Source organism: Euleptes europaea, chromosome 9 (genome assembly GCF_029931775.1).
Source record: "Euleptes europaea isolate rEulEur1 chromosome 9, rEulEur1.hap1, whole genome shotgun sequence".
In the NCBI taxonomy this organism is placed as follows: domain Eukaryota; kingdom Metazoa; phylum Chordata; class Lepidosauria; order Squamata; family Sphaerodactylidae; genus Euleptes; species Euleptes europaea.
In genome coordinates, this window is record NC_079320.1 from 14,555,986 (window position 1) to 14,578,395 (window position 22,410).

General features: G+C 45.1%; 1 protein-coding gene across 3 annotated transcripts in view; it reads left to right on the plus strand.

The window, feature by feature from the left end:
* The window catches only part of ARHGAP24 (Rho GTPase activating protein 24), a 297,377-nt gene that overhangs the window by 249,851 nt on the left and 25,116 nt on the right, over positions 1–22,410 (plus strand). For all 3 annotated transcript variants that reach the window (XM_056855296.1, XM_056855299.1, XM_056855298.1), the window contains one exon: positions 11,096–11,303. In XM_056855296.1, coding sequence (XP_056711274.1) covers positions 11,096–11,303 — 208 coding nt within the window. The remainder of the gene's footprint in view (positions 1–11,095; positions 11,304–22,410) is intronic.

Below are 22,410 nucleotides of genomic sequence, written 5' to 3' on the forward strand. Positions count from 1 at the left end.
TGGAGATCTCCTGCTGTTATAACTGATCTCCAGCCGATAGAGATCAGTTCACCTGGAGAAAATGGCCACTTTGGCAATTGGACTCTATGGCATTGAAGTCCCTCCCCTCCCCAAACCCCACCCTCCTCAGGCTCTGCCCCCAAAAACCTCCCACCGGTGGCGAAGAGGGACCTGGCAGCCCTGATGATTAAGGGCTTCTCCAGTCCACATAAAATTTCATACACAGCAATGATTTCTCTGTTGGAAATGGCATGCAGCCCGTATACAGTTCACATCACATGGATCTATTTTACAACAGGCAGAAACAACAGAAACGTGCTGCCAAGGGTAGCCTTCTGCCACATGTACCACAACACAAATGGATGTGGACTCACTTGTGGGATTTAGCCAATGGAGGAAATTCATTTGCAGCAAAATAAATCTGACCTGTGCATTCCTTAGCACATCTTTTGCGAAGGATGGATTTTAGATCAATCTGTAATGTCATGAGTCCTCTGAAATTATCGGTACAGCAGTCATCTGTCTTCTTTGGGACAATGCTATGCTTTTCGGTCTAAGCTTTTCCATCTCACTTACATAAGAAAACCATACAGTGTCCTGATCTTTCCACAGTCAAAGCTAGTTGCGAGGAATGCTAAACTGCCCTGTTCAATATCTATTTATTTACTTCATTTATTTTCTCCCTCTCTCCCCAATAGGGACCCAAGGTGGCTTGCATCATTCTCCTCTGCTCCATTTTAAGCTCATGATAACCCTATGAGGTAGGTTAGGCTGAGAGTGTTGTGACCTAACCAGCACTCCCAGCAAGCTTCCATGGCAGAGTGGGGATTTGAGCCTGGGACTCCCAAATCCTAGTCCAACACGCTAGCCACTACACCACACTGCCTCTCTTCAAAGAATTTTTGCAGTACTGAGACAAACTTGAGGTTGGGGAAGTTTCGTGAACGTTTTCACAACCTCAAGAAAGCCAGCATGGTGTAGTGGTTAAGAGCGGTGCTTTGGAGCGGTGGACTCTGATCTGGAGAACCGGGTTTGATTCCTCTCTCCTCCACATGGGTGGCAGAGGCTAATCTGGTGAACTGGATTTGTTTCCCCACTCCTACACACAAAGCCAACTGGGTGACTGTGGGCTAGTCACAGCTCTCTCAGCCCCACCTCCCTCACAGGGTGTCAGTTGTGGGGAAGGGAAGGGAAGGTGATTGTAAGCCGGTTTGAGCCTCCCTTAAGTGGCAGAGAAAGTTGGCTTATAAAAACCAACTCTTCTTCTTCTTTTGGTGATTTGGGGGTGGTGCTATAAAGGGTACACAAAGGATGGGGAGCGAGACAACATTTCCCAGTTGCTTTGACAAACAGATCAGCAGACTCTGTGTTTTAATTTGTTGGACTGCAACCGTGAAACTGTCATAGTGCAGCAGAGCAAAGACAAGAGTATGGATGTGCACTGGAACATGCCTTGGAATACAAATCACAACACATGTCATCTATCTGTACTAAATTGCTCTCAGTGGGATGCATACTTGAATGTGCATCCTGATGTGAATCCAAATAAGCAATTCAATACACTTTCTGTTATTAATAGCGCTAGATCAGATGTTCAGAGACAGGGCAAAGTGGTTTCATTTGCCCACTGATGTCGCCACGTAACCAACTCTTACTGGTTCTATGGTCATGTTACATCACTTTTGCTATGTGATTCCCTGATTGGCCGGGATGATGTAATAAAGGAGAGAGAACAATCTCTTAATTTTTTTTTAAAAAATGGCAACAGAAACAGGTCAGACAAACTATAGCTGAAAAAAGGTATGAAAATCGTACTAAAAATGGAAGGCGGGGGTTCAGGAATGCTCTATACAGCCCTAGAAAGTAAAACTCTTCGGGGGTGAAAATTCTGCACTGTTTCTGGTTAGAATCATAGAGTTGGAAGGGGCCACCAGGGTCATCTAGTCCAACCCCCTGCACAATGCAGGAAATTCACAACTACCTCCCTCCACAAATACCCAGTGACCCCTACTCCATGCCCAGAAGATGGCCAAGTTGCCGTCCCTCTCATGATCTGCCTAAGGTCATAGAATCAGCATTGCTGACAGATGGCCATCTAGCCTCTGCTTAAAAACTTCCAGGGAAGGAGAGCATACCACCTCACGAGGAAGCCTGTTCCACTGAGGAACCAGTCTAACTGTTAGAAAGTTTTTCCTAATGTTTACATGGAAACTCTTTTGATTTAATTTCAACCTTTGGTTCTGGTCCTACCTTCTGGGGCAAGAAAAAACAACTCAGCACCACCCTCTATATGACAGCCCTTCAAGTACTTGAAGATGGTTATCATATCACCTCTCAGTCTTCTCCCCTTCAGGCTAAACATTGACCAGCTACTTTCGTCTGGTTGGAAGTTCCCTCCTCTACCTATCCCAGCTGCTCCCTCAACTCTTGGATAGGGCTGTCAGCTCTGTCACTATGAACAATGGCTAATCTCTCAGAAGAGGGGTTGCCAAGCTCATGCCTGCCTTGAATTTATACCCTGATGGCTGGTTTTTGTGAGGGCAAAACTTGTGACCCATTAAGCCAACTGCACCCACCAGCCATGCATGGCAGCCCAAAAAATGTGCTGTATTTTCAGCATGCTGGGAAACTGGGCGGCTTTCCAGCACCTTGAAAACAATAATTGTCATAAGAGCCATCCTTGGTAGTTACCTTCAGCTTGATGGGTCACAAGTAGGGTTGCCAGGTCCTTCTTTGCCACTGGCGGGAGGTTTTTGGGAGCCTGAGAAGGGTGGGGTTTGGGGGAGGAGAGGGACTTCAGTGCTATAGAGTCCAATTGCCAAAGCGGCCATTTTCTCCAGGTGAACTGATCTCTATCGGCTGGGGATCAGTTGTAATAGCAGGAGATCTCCAGCAAGTACCTGGAGGTTGGAAACCCTAGTCCCAAGTTAACGTGAGCGGACATTCATTTTTTACCAGGAAGCAGCATGTGTGTTCACCCCACCTCCCTGGTTCATAGGAAACAAGACAGCAAGTGAAGAAGAAACAAAGGCAGTACAATTTAACAAAACTCACATTTTTCTTTACGATGAAGCAGAGAGAGGAGAGCAACAAGGCTCTCGGGGGAGTTCCGCAACACCAGACAAGGCTTTGCCATGATTTATCTCCCTTGTGCCTTGAACTGAATTGCGTACAGAGGAGAGCAATTCTTGGGACATGAGTGTTAATATCTGCCTTTCCCCTTTCTGGTGCCACAGATGGAAGCTTGAGCCCTTTTGCTGAACCAGTCTCACTTGCTGTTAGTGCTAAATGTTCTTCTCAGAAACATGCTGTACTTCAGGCCAAGGAGGTTTTTAAGCAGAGGCTAGATGGCCATCTGTCAGCAATGCTGATTCTATGACCTTAGGCAGATCATGAGAGGGAGGGCATCTTGGCCATCTTCTGGGCATGGAGTAGGGGTCACTGGGTGTGTGTGGGGGGAGGTAGTTGTGAATTTCCTGCATTGTGGAGGGGCCGGGGGTTGGACTAGATGACCCTGGCTATACCATGCTGCCTTCCCTTCTCAGCAAAGGATCCACCTTCTCACTGTAACTGGGAAATACGAACAGTTAGAAGGTAAAACACCCTTATATTTGTGATAGTGGGCAGGGACTGAAGGAACTCTGCCCACCACTTCTCTTTTTTGACATGGGGAGTTGTTTAAATAATCTAGTGCTTGGTGATGGTTTTCTCCCCAAAGCCCGGAATGGATCCAAACTAAATTAGATCAAAAGAGTTGAAATTAGATCAAAAGAGTTTCCGTCTACACATTAGGAAGAACTTTCTAACAGTTTGAGCGGTTCCTCAATGGAACAGGCTTCCTCGGGAGGTGGTGAGGTCTCCTTCCCTGGATGTTTTTAAGCAGAGGCTTGATGGCCATCTTTCAGCAATGCTGATTCTATGACCTTAGGCAGATCATGAGAGGGAGGGCATCTTGGCCATATTCTGGGCATGGAGTAGGGGTCACTGGGGGTGTGGGGGAGGGAGGTAGTTGTGAATTTCCTGCATTGTGCAGGGGGTTGGACTAGATGACCCTGGTGGTCTCTTCCAACTCTATGATTCTATGACACCACGAGTGCTGGAGAAGACTTCCAGGGTCTGTTGCCACATGAAGAGCCCTGGGTTACAAGTAGGGTTGCCAGCTCTGGGTTGGGAATTACCTGGAGATTTTGGGGGGTGGAGCCTGAGGAGGGCAGGGTTTGGGGAGGAACCTAAATGGGGTATAATGCCACAGAGTCCACCTTGCAAAGTAGCCATTGTTTCCAGGGGAGCTGTGTAGCATGGAGATCAGTTGTAATCCCAGGAGATCTCCAGCCACCACCTGGAATAGGGTTGCCAGATCCCTCTTCGCCACCGGGGGGAGGTTTTTGAGGCAGAGCCTGAAGAGGGCGGGGTTTGGGGAGGGGAGGGACTTCAATGCCATAGAGACCAATTGTGAAAGCGGCCGTTTTCTCCAGGGGACCTTTACCTAATTGATTGTAATCTACCAGCCAAAGACAGGTCTTTCAGACATGGGGGGAAGAGGCCGCAGTTGTCGCGAAACAGAAAATAAGTTCCATCCAGCTACATTATACTCAGGGACTGTCACTTCCCATATTTGTTTATTCCACAGGTGGAGGAGAGGAGCACATGTGGAAAATCCTTTGCTATAAGGTCCTGCCCATTCCATCTGTGGCTAGGGTTGACACCAGCAGGAGGTTTTTGGGGCAGAACCTGAGGAGAGCAGGGTTTGGAGAGGGGCGGGACTTCAATGCCATAGAGACCAATTGTGAAAGCGGCCGTTTTCTCCAGGTGAACTGATCTCTATTGGCTGAAGATCAGTTGTAATAGCAAGAGATCTCCAGCTAATACCTGCAGGTTGGCAACCCTAACCTGGAAGCTGGCAACCCTAGACACCAGGCAAGGCGCCACTAGTGTTTCACCCGTGGTTTGCCCATACCATCCCTCCTGAATCCTCCTCCTTGCCTCAGTTTGAGGAGCTTAGTGTCTCTAATTTGATTGTGTGCACCAGGGATTTGGAAAATGCATAAAACAAAGAGAAGAAAGGTAGCAAGGGAGCAGTGTCCCCAGCTTCTACACCGATCTGCCACAATCACTTTCTCCCTGAGCAAAATAGTCTGAGGCCCTGAGAGACAGATAGATTAAGGTGCTTAGAAACCATTACTAGCCTATTTATTGAAAAAGTAAATCACAGGATTTTTCACTTGATATTTGGGTTGTAGGCTGTGGCTGTGTGGTGTGAGGAAGGACCCAGAGGAAACTTTTGCCCAAGAGTCACTGGTGGTTCTCAGCAGCCCTAGTTATATGACAAGGTTACACCCTTTGTCCCTGGCTAGCCAGAGGTCGTTTATGCATGGGTACTGTGACTAGCCAACGTCCCCCAGCAGGTTTCGTGTGGAGGGGTGGGGAATCAAACCCGGTTCTCCAGATTAGAGTCTGCCGCTCTTAACCACTACACCATGCTGGCTCTTGGAAGGGAGACCTCCAAGGAATTATCTGCAGAGGACAGCAATTGCAAATCCCCTCAGCTTCTCTCTTGCCTTCAAAACCCCTTGCTGGGATCGCCATAAATCAGCTGCGACTTGATTGTACTTTACGCACACACACATGTAGGTAATCTGAGGCTCATGCAAGACCTGCTGGGCTTCACCATTGCCTCGCTCGATCTGAGACTCTGCCCATCGTTTTTCTACAGCTGTATGTACAAGAGAAGATTGGTAGATGTGACCAAGTTGCCTTTCAGCAAGATTTGCCCATTGTTATTGATTTTTTCCAGCACAGAATCCTGATGAAGCATCAGAAGGATCCCAGGATTTTCCAGTTGTTTGGTGGAAAATTGTCCTTGTGCACCATATAGATTTCAAAACAATTCTCCAACTGTATTTCCAAATGGAAGACATCTAAAATCAGCTCTGTGCATTGCAACTGAAAATTTAATTACTTGGACTTTTAAACCTTCAGGTTAGACCTAAGGGTTGATTTGTGTAATTTCCCAGAAGCTTCATAAACAGCTGCATCAGTATCGGATCCAAACATCAATGGAAATACAGATGTACAAAATGTACAGATATTTGTATAACCTCTACTGTGGGAAATGTTCCAGTTAATAAATAACTACTCAGTGTTTTCTTTGTTAATCATATGGCTCTGCTTCTTTGATCTCCTAAATGACCTTGGTTCTTGTTGATGGATGTAAGGGGAGAAAATTGCCAGAAAATGAAGAGCTCCAGGTCTGCTACATAATTGTGCTACTATGCACCTGGTACTTCCGTTCTATTAAGCATAAACTAAAGGCAGGCATCCTAAAAATGCTCCATTTTAGGGCCATTTGGATTTTAGAAAAATGTCCAGGTTTGATATTCCTTAGAAATGTAATTACAAATCAGGTTTTCTTCCTGTTAACAGGATCCTAATAACACTTGTCTGCATGAAGGGTTCTGTTGTGTATAGGATCCATTCAGATAACCAAGCTCTACTCACATGGTTGCTGCAGATCCACATAATGGGAAGAAAACCCAGTGTCTCAATCCATCTATTTTCTACCCATTTTTAATTCTAGCTTTTCTGTTCAATGCATGTGTACTGGTTGTTGCTTCTGGCTCTCTATGGCCATAGTCCAGAAAGTCAGCTGCAACGTAGTGGCACTTTACACACACACACACACACACACACACACACACACACACACACACACACACACTTCCTTTGCCCAAATCTGTTAGAATCAATGCAGCCTAATCAGAAGCGTTTTTGTCTGTAGTGCCATTCTTCCAGAACATCATTCCAGAGGAAGTCAGGTGGATGTCTACTTTGGCATGTTTTGAGGACAATGCAAAGCAGTCTTATTTAAAAAGGATTTGATGGCGGCTGAGATTTTGATCTGATGATTCTTCTGGGTTGGGTTGCAAATGGGAGTTTGTCTAGTTGTTGGCACACATTACTTGTAAGGCACTTAGTACCTCTTGTGAAGGGAAGGAAAGGTGAGGTATGACTGTTGTATTAAATAAATAATGTGTGTGTGACCTGAACAGAAATAAGTCACTCCATTCCAGATAACCCTGATAGAGGTACCTCATACTTTGATTCCATTCATCTAAAAGCTGTGTTATAATCTTGGTACCCCTTGAAAACATCTATGGAAACAGTCATTGGGAGAGATGCATTAGCCAGGTTATTAGATGGAGTCTGCATAGGCTGGTCTTGAACAATGATGGTGGAGAATGGTCATGTGTTTCAGCACTTAACCACTAAAAACTCTTGCACATAAATGAGTCCTAGCTGTGTTGTCATAATGATTATCAGAGAAGGGGCAAATGAAAGAAGCAGGTGTTTGTTTTACAGTAGGAGCAGATTTGTCCTTGGTTCCTTGCCAAAGAGATAAAAGGAAGGAAAAATATAATACAACACCAGCAAAGCCTGTTGCTAATGGAAACATGGTTGGTTGGGGAGAGAAGGGCTCTTTTCTCTAAGGGATAAACAAAGCTGTGTAATCAAAGTAATGTTTCATTGAGTTTATGATCTGTATTTATTCCATATATATCCCTCCTTCTGTGATGGAACTCATGGTGGTATACATAGGGTTCCCAGGAGGTCTTCTATCCAAGGACTGATCAAACACAGATCTGCCTAGTTTCAGCAACGTGGCTCCCATCCAATCACACCCTCAAACCTAGATGGGTGGTACCAATGTTGATGTATTGTATATTCACACATCTAGGTTTTTGAGGCCAGGGGAGGAGCTGTGGCTCAGTGGTACACCATCTCTTTTGCATGAGAAGGTCCCTAGTTCAATCCCTGGCCTCTCCAGCGAAAAGGATCAGGTGGTTAGTGAAGTGAAAGACCTCCCCCTGAGACCCTGGAGAACCACTGCCAGTTTCATTGGGCAGTACTGACCTTGATGGACCAATGGTTTGATTCAGTATAAGGCAGCTTTATGTGCTCAAAAGCAAAATCCTAATAAATAAATAATGAAGTAATGTTTGAGGGGTGAAATTTGCTAGGAATTGGTTAAGATCACTTTCAGTTTAATGTTTGCTGAGGATGAAAAATGTTCTCTTATCTTTCTTGATTTTGAGCAATCCCCTTGAAAACTGTGAGCAGACCTGTCCCTTCAGGGTTTACTTGTGGGAGTGCAAGAGTAGGAAAGTACACCACAAAACAGCATTGGAAAATGTGCTTATTTTTTTCAACCAAGAATTCTACTCTCCCTCAGGGGCAAATCTGATTGCCAAAATCAAAACCTGTCAAAATTCAGCCTAGCCCTAAATATGCTACCTGAAGTTTTGGAGTATTGTCCTACGTTCATATTGGATCTAGAAATCTTTCCTATCCCATGGCTATTATGATGAGATCAGATGCTTTCAAATGAACCAACTCTGCAATCCCAAAGTTCATGTGAAGATTTTTAAGTCCTCTGTAGTGCTTACTGACAGACAGCAAAAATCAGTTCTGTCAGCAAGAAGAAGAAGAGTTGGTTTTTATATGCCGACTTTCTCTACCACTTAAGGCAGAATCAAACCAATCGCCTTCCCTTCCCCACAACAGACACCCTGTGAAGTAGGTGGGGCTGAGAGAGAATGACTTGCCCAAGGTCACCCAGCTGGCTTCATGTGTAGGAGTGGGGAAACAAATCTAGTTCACCAGATTAGCCTCCACCACAAATGTGGAGGAGTGGGGAATCAAACCTGGTTCTCCAGATCAGACTCCACCGCTCCAAACCACCGCTCTTAACCACTACACCACGCTGGCTCTGCATGAAGTATATAGCATGAAGTATAACCTACACCCAGTCTGATGTAGAATAGAAAGTCATTTTTATGAACACATTTTTCATGTAAACGTGAGTTTAAAGGGCAACTGTGGCAGAACACTAAACCTTCCATGTCAAATAATTTCCTTTACTTTGCATCAGACTTCCTCCATAAATTCTAAAATTTTAGAAATTCTAGTTGTTGTCAACTGCTTCTCCTTGTCTTGTAAAAGGAGTCAGTAAAGAGAACATACATAAAATTGGGTCGAGAAGTGGCGATTTCTAATATTTATAAAAATGTTTTACGGTGCCATCCTAGGCAGATTTATTCAGTTCTAAGCACATTGAATTCAATGGTCTTAGAAGGGTGTAACTGTGCCTAGGATGGCATTGCTGGTTTGCAGCTGAAAAGGTAAGGAAAAAATGTTACAAGCTCAAGAAACCAATCAGATTTGACATTGCCATTTAAACAATCCCAGAAGGTTCCAAGACCTGTAATTCAAAGTTTGAATAATGCCATTAACTATGAGTATTGTGTTCAGTTTTGGGCACCACAATTTGAGAAAGATGTAGATAAGCTGGAACATGTCCAGAGGAGGGCAACAAAGATGGTGAGGGGTCTGGAGACCAAGTCCTATGAGGAAAGGTTGAAGGAGCTGGGTATGTTTAGCAAGGAGAAGACTGAAAGGGGATATGATAACCATCTTCAAGTACTTGAAGGGCTGTCATATAGAGGATGGGGCCAAGTTGTTTTCTGTTGCGCCAGAAGGTCGGACCAGAACCAACGGGTTGAAATTAAATCAAAAGAGTTTCCATCTAGACATTAAGAAGAATTTTCTAACAGTTAGGTTCCTCAGTGGAACAGGCTTCCTTGAGAGATGGTAAGCTCTCCTTCCCTGGAGGTTTTTAAGCAGAGGCTCAATGGCCATCTGTCAGCAATGCTGATTCTATGAACTTAGGCAGTTCATGAGAGGGAGGGCATCTTGGCCATCTTCTGGGCACTTGGGGGTGTGTGGGGGAGGTAGTTGTGAATTTCCTGAATAGTACAGGGGGTTGGACTAGATGACCCTGGTGGTCTCTTCCAACTCTATGATTCTATCATTCTATGACTGTAGTCAAACTCTGGGTATTCTTATACGTGCAGAAGAAGTAATGTAAGGGTTGTGGCTCACTAAGAGAGCACATGCTTGCATTGAGAAGATCGTAGTTGGCCCTACTTAGGCCAGTGGGCCTTGGAGATGATGGGCTGCCTGATTAACACCTTAGCATACGTTGGCGAGGACATTCATAGGAGCTGGCCATTGAGATAGGGCGCCATCTTGTTAACTCGGGTTTTAGGCTTTTTCTGTATGTTTTACCGTTGCTATAGTTGTGAGTTTTATGTGTATCCCTGTATCTGCTGAAAGTAGCCCTGACCCCAGCAGTGCCAGGGAGGGCGAGGTATAAATTTAATAATTAATTAATTAATTAATCTCTGGCATCTTCAGTGACAGGACCACTTGATCCCTTTTCTGTCTTAGACCTTCAAGAGTCATTGCAGACTAACCAGTGGTCTGGCTCAGTATAAGTCAACTTTTCATGTTCAAAGTGGTATCATGCTATTGTTGGCTCTTGGACACCTGAGATGGAATCCACATTCAGCCATGAAGAATACTTGACTAGAGCTCATCGCCGTGTCGTAGCCTAACTTAACTCAAAGGGATATTGTGAAGACAAAATTGGATAACCCCGTTATCCAAATATTTGCCCCAAATTCCTTGAGCAAAATATAAATACAAAAGGCTACCTCTCTAAATCTAAGCTGGAGTTGATGGATTTGAATCTACTCAGTCATATTGCCACTTGTATTCTGAATTTCATTGTCAATTCTGGCTTTGTAAATATAGCTGTTCTCTCTTTTCAAGAGTGTAGCCATGTTGGTCTGCAGTAGAAGAACCAGATTTTCGTCCAGTGGCATGTTAGAGACCAATGAGATTTTTGGGATATAAGCTTGTGAGAGTCAAAGCTCTCTTCATGAAATACCTGATCTTCCATCTGACGAAGGGAGCTTTTGACTCTCAAATGCTTATACCCAGAAAATCTTGTTGGTTTCTAAGGCGCTACTAGATTTGAATCTAGTAGTTCTGTCTTGTTACGAATGTTATGTTGCTGACATTCCATATACTAAGGAGAAAAACTGTTGCAGGCACACACAAAAAATAGAGCGAGAGAGAACAAAGAGAGGAACTAATTCACAATACACAAGGAGCAATCACAAATGTGTGGTTTGATAGCCAAAGATGTATTTCCTCCAACTTACCTGTATCTCTTCCTGATTGTTTCGCACAGGTATTTTTGGACAGAAGCTGGAAGACACCGTCCGATATGAGAAGAGGTATGGAAACCACTTGGCTCCCATGTTGGTGGAGCAGTGTGTGGATTTTATTCGGCTGCGTGGCCTGAAAGAGGAAGGGCTGTTCCGACTGCCGGGTCAGGCTAATCTCGTGAAAGAACTGCAGGATGCTTTTGACTGTGGGGAGAAGCCGTTGTTTGACAGGTAAGGTGACAAAAGTATTTCCTTCTAGACTAGTGGCATTCCCCAGGGTAGATGGAACCGTTCCATTAAGGGCCCATTGGGTACATCAAGGGACTATGCCGTGAAACAGATGGAGCGTTCAGCTGGGGAGAGTTTCAATCCCTGCTGAACCATGCCCAAGCTACCCCAGGATAATAGCCTCTGAATTAATTTTATCCTCGGGTGGACAGGCAGTTAATAGGCCACCAATGTACCATGGTTACCAAGTCTCTGCAGCTGCTCACATTTTGTATGGTGAAAGCCAAATAGGAAACTCCAGCTTGAACACTATCTGGGGACAGAACTTCTCATGCGATCCTTCCTTCCCAGAAAATTATGTCATAAACATTACCAGTACCATTTGGAACCTAAACATGCTGCCCTGATAATGTGTGAAGTATACCTCTGTGCTACTTTCCACACTGCTAAGCACAACTAGCATAGTATAGTGGTTACGTTGTCAGACTAGGATCTGGGAAACCCAGGTTCGAATCCCCACTCTGTCATGGAAACATGCTGGGTGACCTTGGGCCAGTTACACAGTCCCAGCCCTGACCCTGGCAAGTATTTGGATGGGAGACCTCCAATAAATACCAGGGGTGTGATGCAGAGGCAGGCAATGGCAAACCACCTCTAAACTTCTCTTGCCTTGAAAACTCCCAACAGGGGTCACCATAAGTCAGAACCCTGGAGACCAAGGCCTACAAGGAAAGGCTGAGGGACTTGGGAATGTTTAGTCTGGAGCAGAGGAGGTTTAGGGGGGACATGATTGCTTTCTTTAAGTATTTGAAAGGCTGACACTTAGAACAGGGCAGGGAGCTGTTCCTGATGGCAGCAGAGGATAGGATTCACAACCTTGGGTTTAAATTATGGGTAGAAAGGTACTGACTGGGTATTAGGGTTTGTTTTTTTTACAGTAAGGGTATTTTGGCAGTGGAAACGGCTGCCTAGAGAGGTGGTGAGCTCCCCCTCACTAGCAGACTTTAAGCAGCAGCTGGACTTGTCAGGGATGCTTTAGGCTTATCCTGCATTGAGCAGGGGCTTGGACTAGGTGGCCTGTATGGCCCTTTCCAACTCTATGATTGTACAATTCCTCTGCCTTTTCCCCAATAATAGAAGCACTGAGTGCCAGCCTTCCTCTTTCATTCTCTCTGTGTCTCTTTCCTTTGCCTTTCTCTTTCCCTTTGTCTCTCTCCAAAAGACACAACTCATACTGATGAGATCTGGATTGGTGACGACTGTTTAGGAAACAGATCTTGGGGCTGTTATGGATAGTTCAGTGGACATACCAATTTATCATTGGTGAAAGTGGAAAATGCAATTTCTATATGAGGGCTTATTATCAGGGGCTACTAGTTTTGAGATCTGAATAGATCCCTCCTCGCTCAGAGGCATATACCAGTTTCTGAGGGGGATAACAGTGGGAGTAGGCCATTTTTTTGTGGACTTCCCAAATTGATTTAGCTGGCCACTGTTGGAAACAGGATACTGGACTAGATAAGTCTTTGATCCCATTTGGAAGGGCATTTCTGCAATTGTTCCATTTTTAGGTTTAGTCGGTTTCAGGTAGCCGGCTCAAGGTTGACTCAGTCTTCCATCCTTCCGAGGTCGGTAAAATGAGGACCCAACTTGCTGGGGGTAAAGGGAAGATGACTGGGGAAGGCACTGGCAAACCACCCCGTAAACAAAGTCTGCCTTGGAAACGTCGGGATTTGACGTCACCCCATGGGTCAGGAATGACCTGGTGCTTGCACAGGGGGACCTTTACCTAATTGATTGTAATCTACCAGCCAAAGACAGGTCTTTCAGACATGGGGGGAAGAGGCCGCAGTTGTCGCGAAACAGAAAATAAGTTCCATCCAGCTACATTATACTCAGGGACTGTCACTTCCCATATTTGTTTATTCCACAGGTGGAGGAGAGGAGCACATGTGGAAAATCCTTTGCTATAAGGTCCTGCCCATTCCATCTGTGGCTAGGGTTGCCACCAGCAGGAGGTTTTTGGGGCAGAGCCTGAGGAGAGCAGGGTTTGGAGAGGGGAGGGACTTCAATGCCATAGAGTCCAATTGCCAAAGCGGCCATTTTCTCCAGGTGAACTGATCTCTAACAGCTGGAGATCAGTTGCAATAGCAGGAGATCTCCAGCTAGTAGCTGGAGGTTGGCAACCCTATTGATTGACCTGAAGGGGAGCCTCCCTTCAGGAGGTTGGCAACCATATCTGTGGTGCTTTTATACTGCAAGCCCATTTTGCCTCTGCAGTATACTGAGCAGAGACTGTGCCATGAGGTATGGCTCCTTTGCTCACCCGTGTTTATGTAGCTAAGGAACATTTCTGCTAGCCTAAGCAACTATATTTCCTGCCACTCAGCAAAGGCACTTCGGCAAGATGGGCCCCAGCAGATTAGCTGTAGCTCCTTTAGTGTAGCTGTGGAGTTTCTGTGTTCCACTTCTTTCTTGTTGATAGACTTAAAGGTTCATCGGGGGTGGGGGTGGGGGTGGGAAGGTGGAGGATTTTCTAACTGTTTTATGATGCAAGTAAAATTATCATTTTCAATAAGCAACCCCTCTGCTTGCAGGTAGTAACAGGGTTTCGTGATTGGAATTGATTTAATAGGTCCCTTACTGGCATGTGGAGTTTGAACTTGCATTGTTCTCTGTATTGCCTGACGCCCTGGTGACAATCTGGTGTGGCTTTTTCATTTGCTTTGTTTTCTTTGCATTTTAATGGGACATTCTCAGGCAAATGGTAATATCATTTTGCTTATTTATTTGAAGTTATTTAGTATTGTTTTTGCCCTGCTTTGTGATAACTTATCGCTATGAGCAGTTTACTTAAAAAATTGACTTGCCTATGCCCTGGCTTTTCCCATAATCTCATGAAGGTTTGCAGCATTAGATAAATAGCTATGTCTTGTACTCCCCATAGCCACTAAAGGTAACCAGTCCCTGTATCCCATCCCTTTCTAAGGAGAGGGGCTGTGGCTCAGCGGAAGAGCCTCTGAATTGCATGTACAAGGTCCCAGGCTCTCCAGCTAAAAAGGACCAGGGAGCAGGTGATGTGAAAGACATACCTGCCTGACACCCTGGAGAACTGCTGCCAATCTGAGTAAACAATGCTGACCTTGATGGACTAGTGGTCTGATCTGGTACAAGGCACTTTCATGTGTGTTCTTCCCATGTGAACATGTGTGCACCCCTCTTACTTAACATACAGGATACATGAAAAATGTTCAGGGCTTTGTAAAACCAGTATGCAACCGATATGAACCCAAGAAGCTGCCTCATACTGAATCAGACTCTTGGTCCATCAAAGTCAGTACTGTCTATTCAGACCGGCAGCAGCTCTCCAGGATCTCAGGCAGAGGTCTTTCACATCACCTACTTGCCTAGTCCCTTTCACTGGAGATGCTGGGGATTGAACCTGGGACCTTCTGCATGCCAAGCAGAGGCTCTACCTCTGAGTCAAAGCTCCTCTCATGATATCAAGGCAAAGCCAAGCTACGTTTTGCACAGCTTTTCATAAACATTTTTGGCCGCAAGGAGGCATGCCCCCTCAAAGCCAGTCCAAAGAAATGGCCTTGCTGTGCTACTGAAGAACCTCAGGGTGACCTTTTTATTACAGAACTTTTATATACTACCAGTGCAAATGAACCACAGGAGGGCAGCGACTACACTACAGAAGTAATTAGACCTCTGTGGTATCTCTGAGAAAAGGTGATTGTCCAGGTGTGTGACAGGTGGACACAGGTCATGAACATATGAACACATGAAACTGCCTTATACTGAATCAGAACTTTGGTCCCTCAAAGTCAGTATTGTCTACTCAGACCGGCAGCAGCTCTCCAGGGTCTCAGGCAGAGGTCTTTCACATCACCTACTTGCCTGGTCCCTTTAACTGCAGATGCCAGGGATTGAACCTGGGACCTTCTGCATGCCACGGCCCCTCCTCTGCCTCTGTGAGCGCTGCTGTCCGGATTGGGTGCACAGAAGCACACAGAAGAACTAAGAAGGGAGTTGGAAGCTTAGTGAATAGATTGCGCTTCCATAGTTGGTTTGGTGGAGCTTTGTTATTAGTAGAGCTAGGTTTTGCCATCTGCTCAGGGCAGATTTGCATGCATGGCAAGCAACTCCTGCAATGAGTAAGTGCTATTTGTTTACAGTGACATTTCTCCCAACTACCGATGTAAACAGGAAAACAAAGAATTGGATTTCATTGGATGCACACGAAAAGGGAAAGTGCAGTGATTTTTAAGCAATAAGCAACATTGCTTCAGAGGAGTCTATTGTGTTTTAAGGAGCAGCTGGGAGCCTGAGGGGGGGGGGGCAAGTGTAATATTCTACTTAGGCCTCAGTTTTCTTGCAAACTTAATTGCACAGATACCAGATCATGGCCTCTATATTGTTCCAAATTAGGAGGTTTTCCCGTTTCATGAAGTTAATTTGTGTATTTAGTGTACTTTTAACCCATTTTTTCTCAGGGACCCAAAAGCAGCTTACAAAAATTCCATGCGATTTATATAAATTTAAATAAACAAAACGCAGTGTAATGAACAAACAAGTAACAGAAGTTACACAAAACGAAAATGGCTAGTATCCACTGTGTTCGTTCATCAAGGACACGTCATACCAGTCATGGGCTAAGAACCAAGGGATTGTGCCTCTAGGCTGCAGCCCTTTGGTTTGTGCCCAAGGGCTCGTACCCCCCCCCCAGTCATGCCTAGGCCTTAAATACCTACAACAGGTGAGAAAGAAACACTCAGCTTAGATCTTACAAGCTTGTAGCCATCTTGCCGCAACTCCCCTCCTGCTGAGACAACCACGCTCAGAAACAACCACGCTCCTCCCATTCCATTTCACCTACATGAGCTGGGCCTCTCGCCCATGTATTTGTGGACCCGCTCCAGAGGACCTAACTCATTACACCTTATTCTGCCCTCTTTACAAAGAGCCCAGACTTAAATTCCTGGGAGCGAGTCTAAAGGGCCTAAATCTTTCTCCAGATCCAGAGAAGCTGCTCTTTCTCCTATCAGACGCCAATCCTGATGTTTCCTACAAAGTGTCACTTTTTGCTTTAGCAGCTAAGAAAAGCCGAGCTAAAGCTGTTTCTAATCAGGGAACGTAACATATTTAAATACTAGTTTCTTGTGGGTCAGACTGTTTTAAAGTTATTTTAATGTTATTTTATGATATTTTATGTTATTTTAATGTTTTGTATGGTGGATTGTGATAGCCTTCAGCCGCAGACAATAAACTTTATCACCGTCACTATCACCTACATGAGCTAGTACAATAAGACTGCACCCAAGGTATCTTGAAAAAGAATTTAGACCAGTGGTTCTTAATCTTTAATGTACGACATTTAGAATGCTCCCAAATTTATGTATTGCCTTTTATTTGCTGCCTTTTACACTGACCACAGTGGTTCAAGGTGGCTTACAAATAACCGCAATAACAGAAAATGCAATTAAAATACAGCTATTCAAACTAATACCCTCTTTATGCAAAACGTTCACCGGAAATGAATGGCCTGCTGTTTCATCCGAAAGGTGGACCAGCATGGTGTAGTGGTTAAGAGCGGTGGTTTGGAGCGGTGGACTCTGATCTGGAGAACCGGGTTTGATTCCCCACTCCTCCACATTTGTGGTGGAGGCTAATCTGGTGAACTAGATTTGTTTCCCCACTCCTACACATGAAGCCAGCTGGGTGACCTTGGGCAAGTCATTCTCTCTCAGCCCCACCTACTTCACAGGGTGTCTGTTGTGGGGAAGGGAAGGCGATTGGTTTGATTCTGCCTTAAGTGGTAGAGAAAGTCGGCATATAAAAACCAACTCTTCTTCTTCTTGCTGACAGAACTGATTTTTGCTGTCTGTCAGTAAGCACTACAGAGGACTTAAAAATCTTCACATGAACTTTGGGATTGCACATGAAGCCAGCTGGGTGACCTAGAGCTAGTCACACTCTCTCAGCCTCACCTACCTCACAGGGTGTCTGTTGTGGGGAGCGGAAGGGAAGGTGCATGTAAGCCGGTTTGATTTTTCCCTAAGTGGTAGAGGAAAAGGCATATAAAACCCAACTCCTCCTCCTCCTCCTCCTCCTCTTCTTCTTCTTCGCACCCCCTTGGGGAGTGTCTTCCGTAATACTGTAGCCACCGCCAAAAACAGAGCATGCCTTGGCTGCGGCCAAATGGACAGTGTGAAGCATAACTAAGAAGGAGGATCCAAGGTGGTGAACAGGCTACTAACTAGTAAATAAGCTTTTAAAAAGTAGGACATAAAAACCAGACAAGGCAACTTTGCCAAATTTTGCCTCCGGTCTAGTGGGATTCGTAAACGGCTTATTGAAAACCCTTCCCCATAGAAGGGTTCCTCCTCCTCTTCCAATCATCCTTCCCATAATCATCAACTTTTATTTTATTATTTTAAACCTAACTTTGATTTTTATTCAGAGCTGATATTGTATCAAAATAAAACTTGATTGATTGATTGACAAGGCAACTTTATTTTTATAGGCATATTTATATACATATAATACATTTATCTCAGATGATACTTTCAGTGAGACACTTGTGTCGACCAACGGCAGTATATTTACGAGGAAGGAATTGTCTCATGATGAAGCTCCATATTGCCTATACAGTGACTGTAGAGGGTCACTTTGCCATGGGGAAATATTGTCATGCAAACCCTGTGCTCTCTTCACCCATTTTCTCAGCTGCCTGTTCTTTTCGGTCTCACTACATGCTGGCATGAGGCCTACTCTATGAAGAAGGAGAATGGGGAAATTTCATTGGCAACTGGCAGAGGACCATCTCCATTTGTCCTACAAATCAGAACCAACAGCACACATGTGTCTCGTTGGTTAGTGGCCAACCAGGTTTTTCCTCTAGTTCCCCCCCCCCCAATTCCTAGAGTACGTTCCAATTCAGCATTAAATTACCCAAGAAGTTCTAGAGGAGGTCAGCCAAAATTCAAAGAAAGTTTAATTCCCCACTGGCTGGTCCAAAGTTTACCAGTCTCTTTAAACCCCCCCTCTTAGACCTGATTGACAAGAAGAGCCAAAGCAAAAATCTGTCTCCAAAAAGTCCTTTGAAAAAGAGAGAGGGTTTCTATTAGCTGTGTGCATATGTGTGTGTGCATGAATATATGGGCATAAATATGAAGAAGAGGAGGAAGAGGAAGAGGAGGAGAAGCTGGCTTTTATACCCCACTTTTCTCTACCTTTAAGGAGTCTCAAAGTGGTTTATAATCGGCTTCCCTTTCCCCCCTCTACAAAAGCCACCTTGTCAGGTAGGTGGGGCTGAGAGAGTTCGGACAGAACTGTGACTAGCCCAGCCAGCTTCATGTGGAAGAGTGGGGAAACAAACCCGGTTCTTCAGATTAGAGTCTGCCACTTTTAACCACTACACCACGCTGGCTCGGAGTGGGCGTATACATATATGCCAGGAATCTGCTGGGGAATTTCTGCCCTTTTTAGTTCTATTCTTGCAATATATGGGTGCTTTTTTTCTAGTGTAGCAATCCCAGCTCTCCTAATGCCTCTCATGTCTGAACGCTTCAGAAATGTTAATGGGCTTAAGTAGAGTAGTACTGGATGAGACTGGAAATATCCCTCATGCAAAGATCAGAAGTCATTTATCTGCTGTAAGCAATATCTGCAGAGAGAGGACCTGAATCTGTACTAGGTGAATCTGGGAAGCTGACTTGTAGAGAGCCAGCATGGTGTAGTGGTTAAGGGTGGTGGTTTGGAGCAGTGGACTTTAATCTGGAGAACCAGGTTTGATTCTCGCTCCTCCACATGAGCGGCAGACACTAATCTGGAGAACCAAGTTGATTTCCCCACTCCTCCATATGGAGCCAGCTGGGTGATCTTGGGCTAGTCACAGCTCTCTTAGAGCTATCTCAGCCCCACCTACCTCACAGGGTGTCTGTTGTGGGGAGGAGGAAGGGAAGGAGATTGTAAGCCGGTTTGATTTTCCCCTTAAGTAGAGTAGTACTGGATTCTCCCTTAAGTGGTAGAGAAAGTTGGCATACAAAAGCCAACTCTTCTCCTTCTCCTTCTCCTTCTCCTTCTCTTTCTCTTTCTCTTTCTCTTTCTCTTTCTCTTTCTCTTTCTCTTTCTCTTTCTCTTTCTCTTTCTCTTTCTCTTTCTCTTTCTCTTTCTCTTTCTCTTTCTCCTTCCCCTTCCCCTTCTCCTTCTTCTTCTACTGAGCTGGATCATTGGTTCACTCCACGTTGCCTCCTCTGAGTGGCAGAAGGCTCTCCAGGACCCAGAGTAGGGGAAAGCTTTTTCCCAGCACTAGAGACTGTTCATCCGGAAATGCTGGGGATCGAGCCTGGGGCCTTCTGAATGCAAAAATGTGCTGTACAACTGACCCACGATGCATAGGGGTGTGCTGGTGGCACCATAACTCATGGCAAAGTCAAAAGATTTAATTTTTAGCAAATGCCTTAGGGTGGCAGGTTCATGACGTAGGGGAACATGCTAATGGAGGCAGATGGAAGGAGTGATAGATGATATAGTCCCATGGTGATCACTGACACACCCAAGCAATGTTTAACACAGCTGCTGTCCGTGGTCCTGCAGCAAGAGCTCTTAGAGAGCTCATCAAACACCAAGCAGAAACTCAGTGGCTCTGGGCAACGTAAACTAAGAAAGCAACACAGAAAGCCTAAGAAACTATCAATACATTTAAGTTGCTATAATCTCATCCCATGAATTGGCAGCAGAAGATAGGGCTCGAAATAATGGGTTTAAATTACAGGTGGAAAGGTACTGGCTGGATATTGGGGGGGGGATTTACAGTAAGGGTTGTTCAGCAGTGGAATCGGCTGCCTTGGAAGGGGGTGCACTCCTCCCCCCCACCCACTGTCAGTCTTCAAGCAGCAGCTGAATAAACTCTTGTCAGGGATGCTTTAGGCCAGGGGTGGGGAACCTTTTTTCCACCAAGGGCCATTTGGATATTTATAACATCATTTGCGGGCCATTCAGAATTATCAACTTAAAAATTAGCCGACCAAGCCCCAAGCAGACAGCTGCCCCAGATGACCTCCCCCACATGCGCGTTGGCAAGTAGGCAGGCATCCAACCAGTGGTGCACTCGCCCAGATGGTGGCACAGGATGGTCTGTTGCACCAGCTGGGTGTAGCCGTCCAGCCGCACGCCGGAGTTGCTCCTGCTTCGCATGGTCAGGGCCGGATTCTACAGCCAGCTCCTGCTACCTCCACCTGCAGGGATGAAATGAGGACACACTGGCTAAGAACTCCCCCCCCATGTGCATTCTGGCCCTGCCTCCTTTAACCCCTCCATGGTCGCCACTTCCGTCCCCAGACTTCTTGTAGTACAGAGGGAATACGTTTCTCCATGGCCCAGGTGGGAAAGGGTTAACACGGTTTCTTGGGCAGTCCTAGCAGCTCCATAGCTAACAACTCTTCTGCAAGGGGGGGGGAGGTTCCTTTTCTTGGCAAAACAAACTCACATCTGCCTTGAATAGAGGCTATTCCTGTCTGCGGAAGGGGGTGGATCACCAGTCTTAGAACCTTCTGAGCTAGAGATCTGCCAGGACCCATGAAGGGCCAGACCAAATGGTTTCGCGGGCCTTAAATGGCCCCCGGACCTGATGTTCCCCACCCCTGCTTTAGGCTGATCCTGCATTGAGCCCGGGGTCTCACTAGATGGCCTAATGGCCCCTTCCAGCTCTATGATTCTATGATTCTGATTGCTTGCTTTTCTATTATTAAAGAGTTAATCATAAAATAGCTGGCTCCTGTCTAGGACTGCAGAGTCTCAAAGCATTTTACCAACATTAATAAATAAAATTTCTCAGTTGTCTTGTAAGGAAGGATCATCATCTCTTTTATGGAAGGGATGCTGAGCCATAAATGTGGATGCATGAGTTCTCCTTTCTTGAGCCCAGGTCTTAGATATGGGGGAGACATGTTTTTTCTATCCAGAACCTCAGGGGTGGAAACTGAAGGGAGAACATTAGTTGAAATAATTGTGTGCGCCAGTTGAAAAAAGACCCGTGTTTTAGTGGCTTTCCTGTAAAGACAAACAAGTGCCCAATTTTTGAATAGCGTCCACATTTTTACCATTATTTCATCCAAGTAATCCTGATTGTTCCAAAGCAATGTTACACAATGTGTCTTTAAAGAGACATTTGCTGAATCTTCACTTGTGATGTCAGATTGGATGGTGGCTCTCTAAAGATCTCACTCCGCTGTGTGTGTATTTGTGTAGAGGCTGAAATTATGTATTTGGCTTTATTTAACGAACACACATAGCCTTTTTGACTCCTGCTTATGCAAGCAAACCTTCAATTACAGATGTACAAATAAAAGTAAATGAAACCTGGAAGTCCTTTAAAAGAAATTTTTAATGAAAGAAACTAAATTGGAATTCTTACACACACACACCTTTTTAAAGCAAATTATCTCTCCTGTAATTTGTTCATTGCCATTATTGTATGATTGGGAAGATCTGTTAGGGTAGGGAAATATTTGAAATGTCACAGAAATGTGCATTAATATTCATGTGGGAACTCTTTCCCAGGCAATTTCCATAGATAAACAGAACCTGAGGAATTTGAAAGTGGGTTGGGGGTGGTCTGTGCAGGACTGAGAGGGTCTCGTGATATTGTGGTTCACATCCATGAGCAGCAAGAATCATCCATGAGCAGCAAGGAACCATTAGCTGCATCAACAAAATATCATGCAGGAGTCAGTAATTCACTTGTAATAGAACCCAACCTGTCTGAGACATTCCTCAGGATGTTCTAGATCAGGGATATGCTATGTTTATCCCTAGAACAACCCTGCTAGGCAAGCAAGGTTGGGAGATGCTGACTGGCCTATGGTTCCAAAATGGATATGATACTGCGTAGGAATTTGTCTCCAGATCTCTATGGTCTGAGTCCAGCACACTCTCCACTAGTACACCACACTGGCTGCATATCTGACTAAGGGCCAAACTACACATTACATTTTATACAAGTTCACCATGGGGATTTGCAGCCATAATCCAGTTACTGGTTCCAGCTGCTAACTCCATTTAGAAACTCTGCAGAGGACTGATTCAGATGAGGACCACAGTA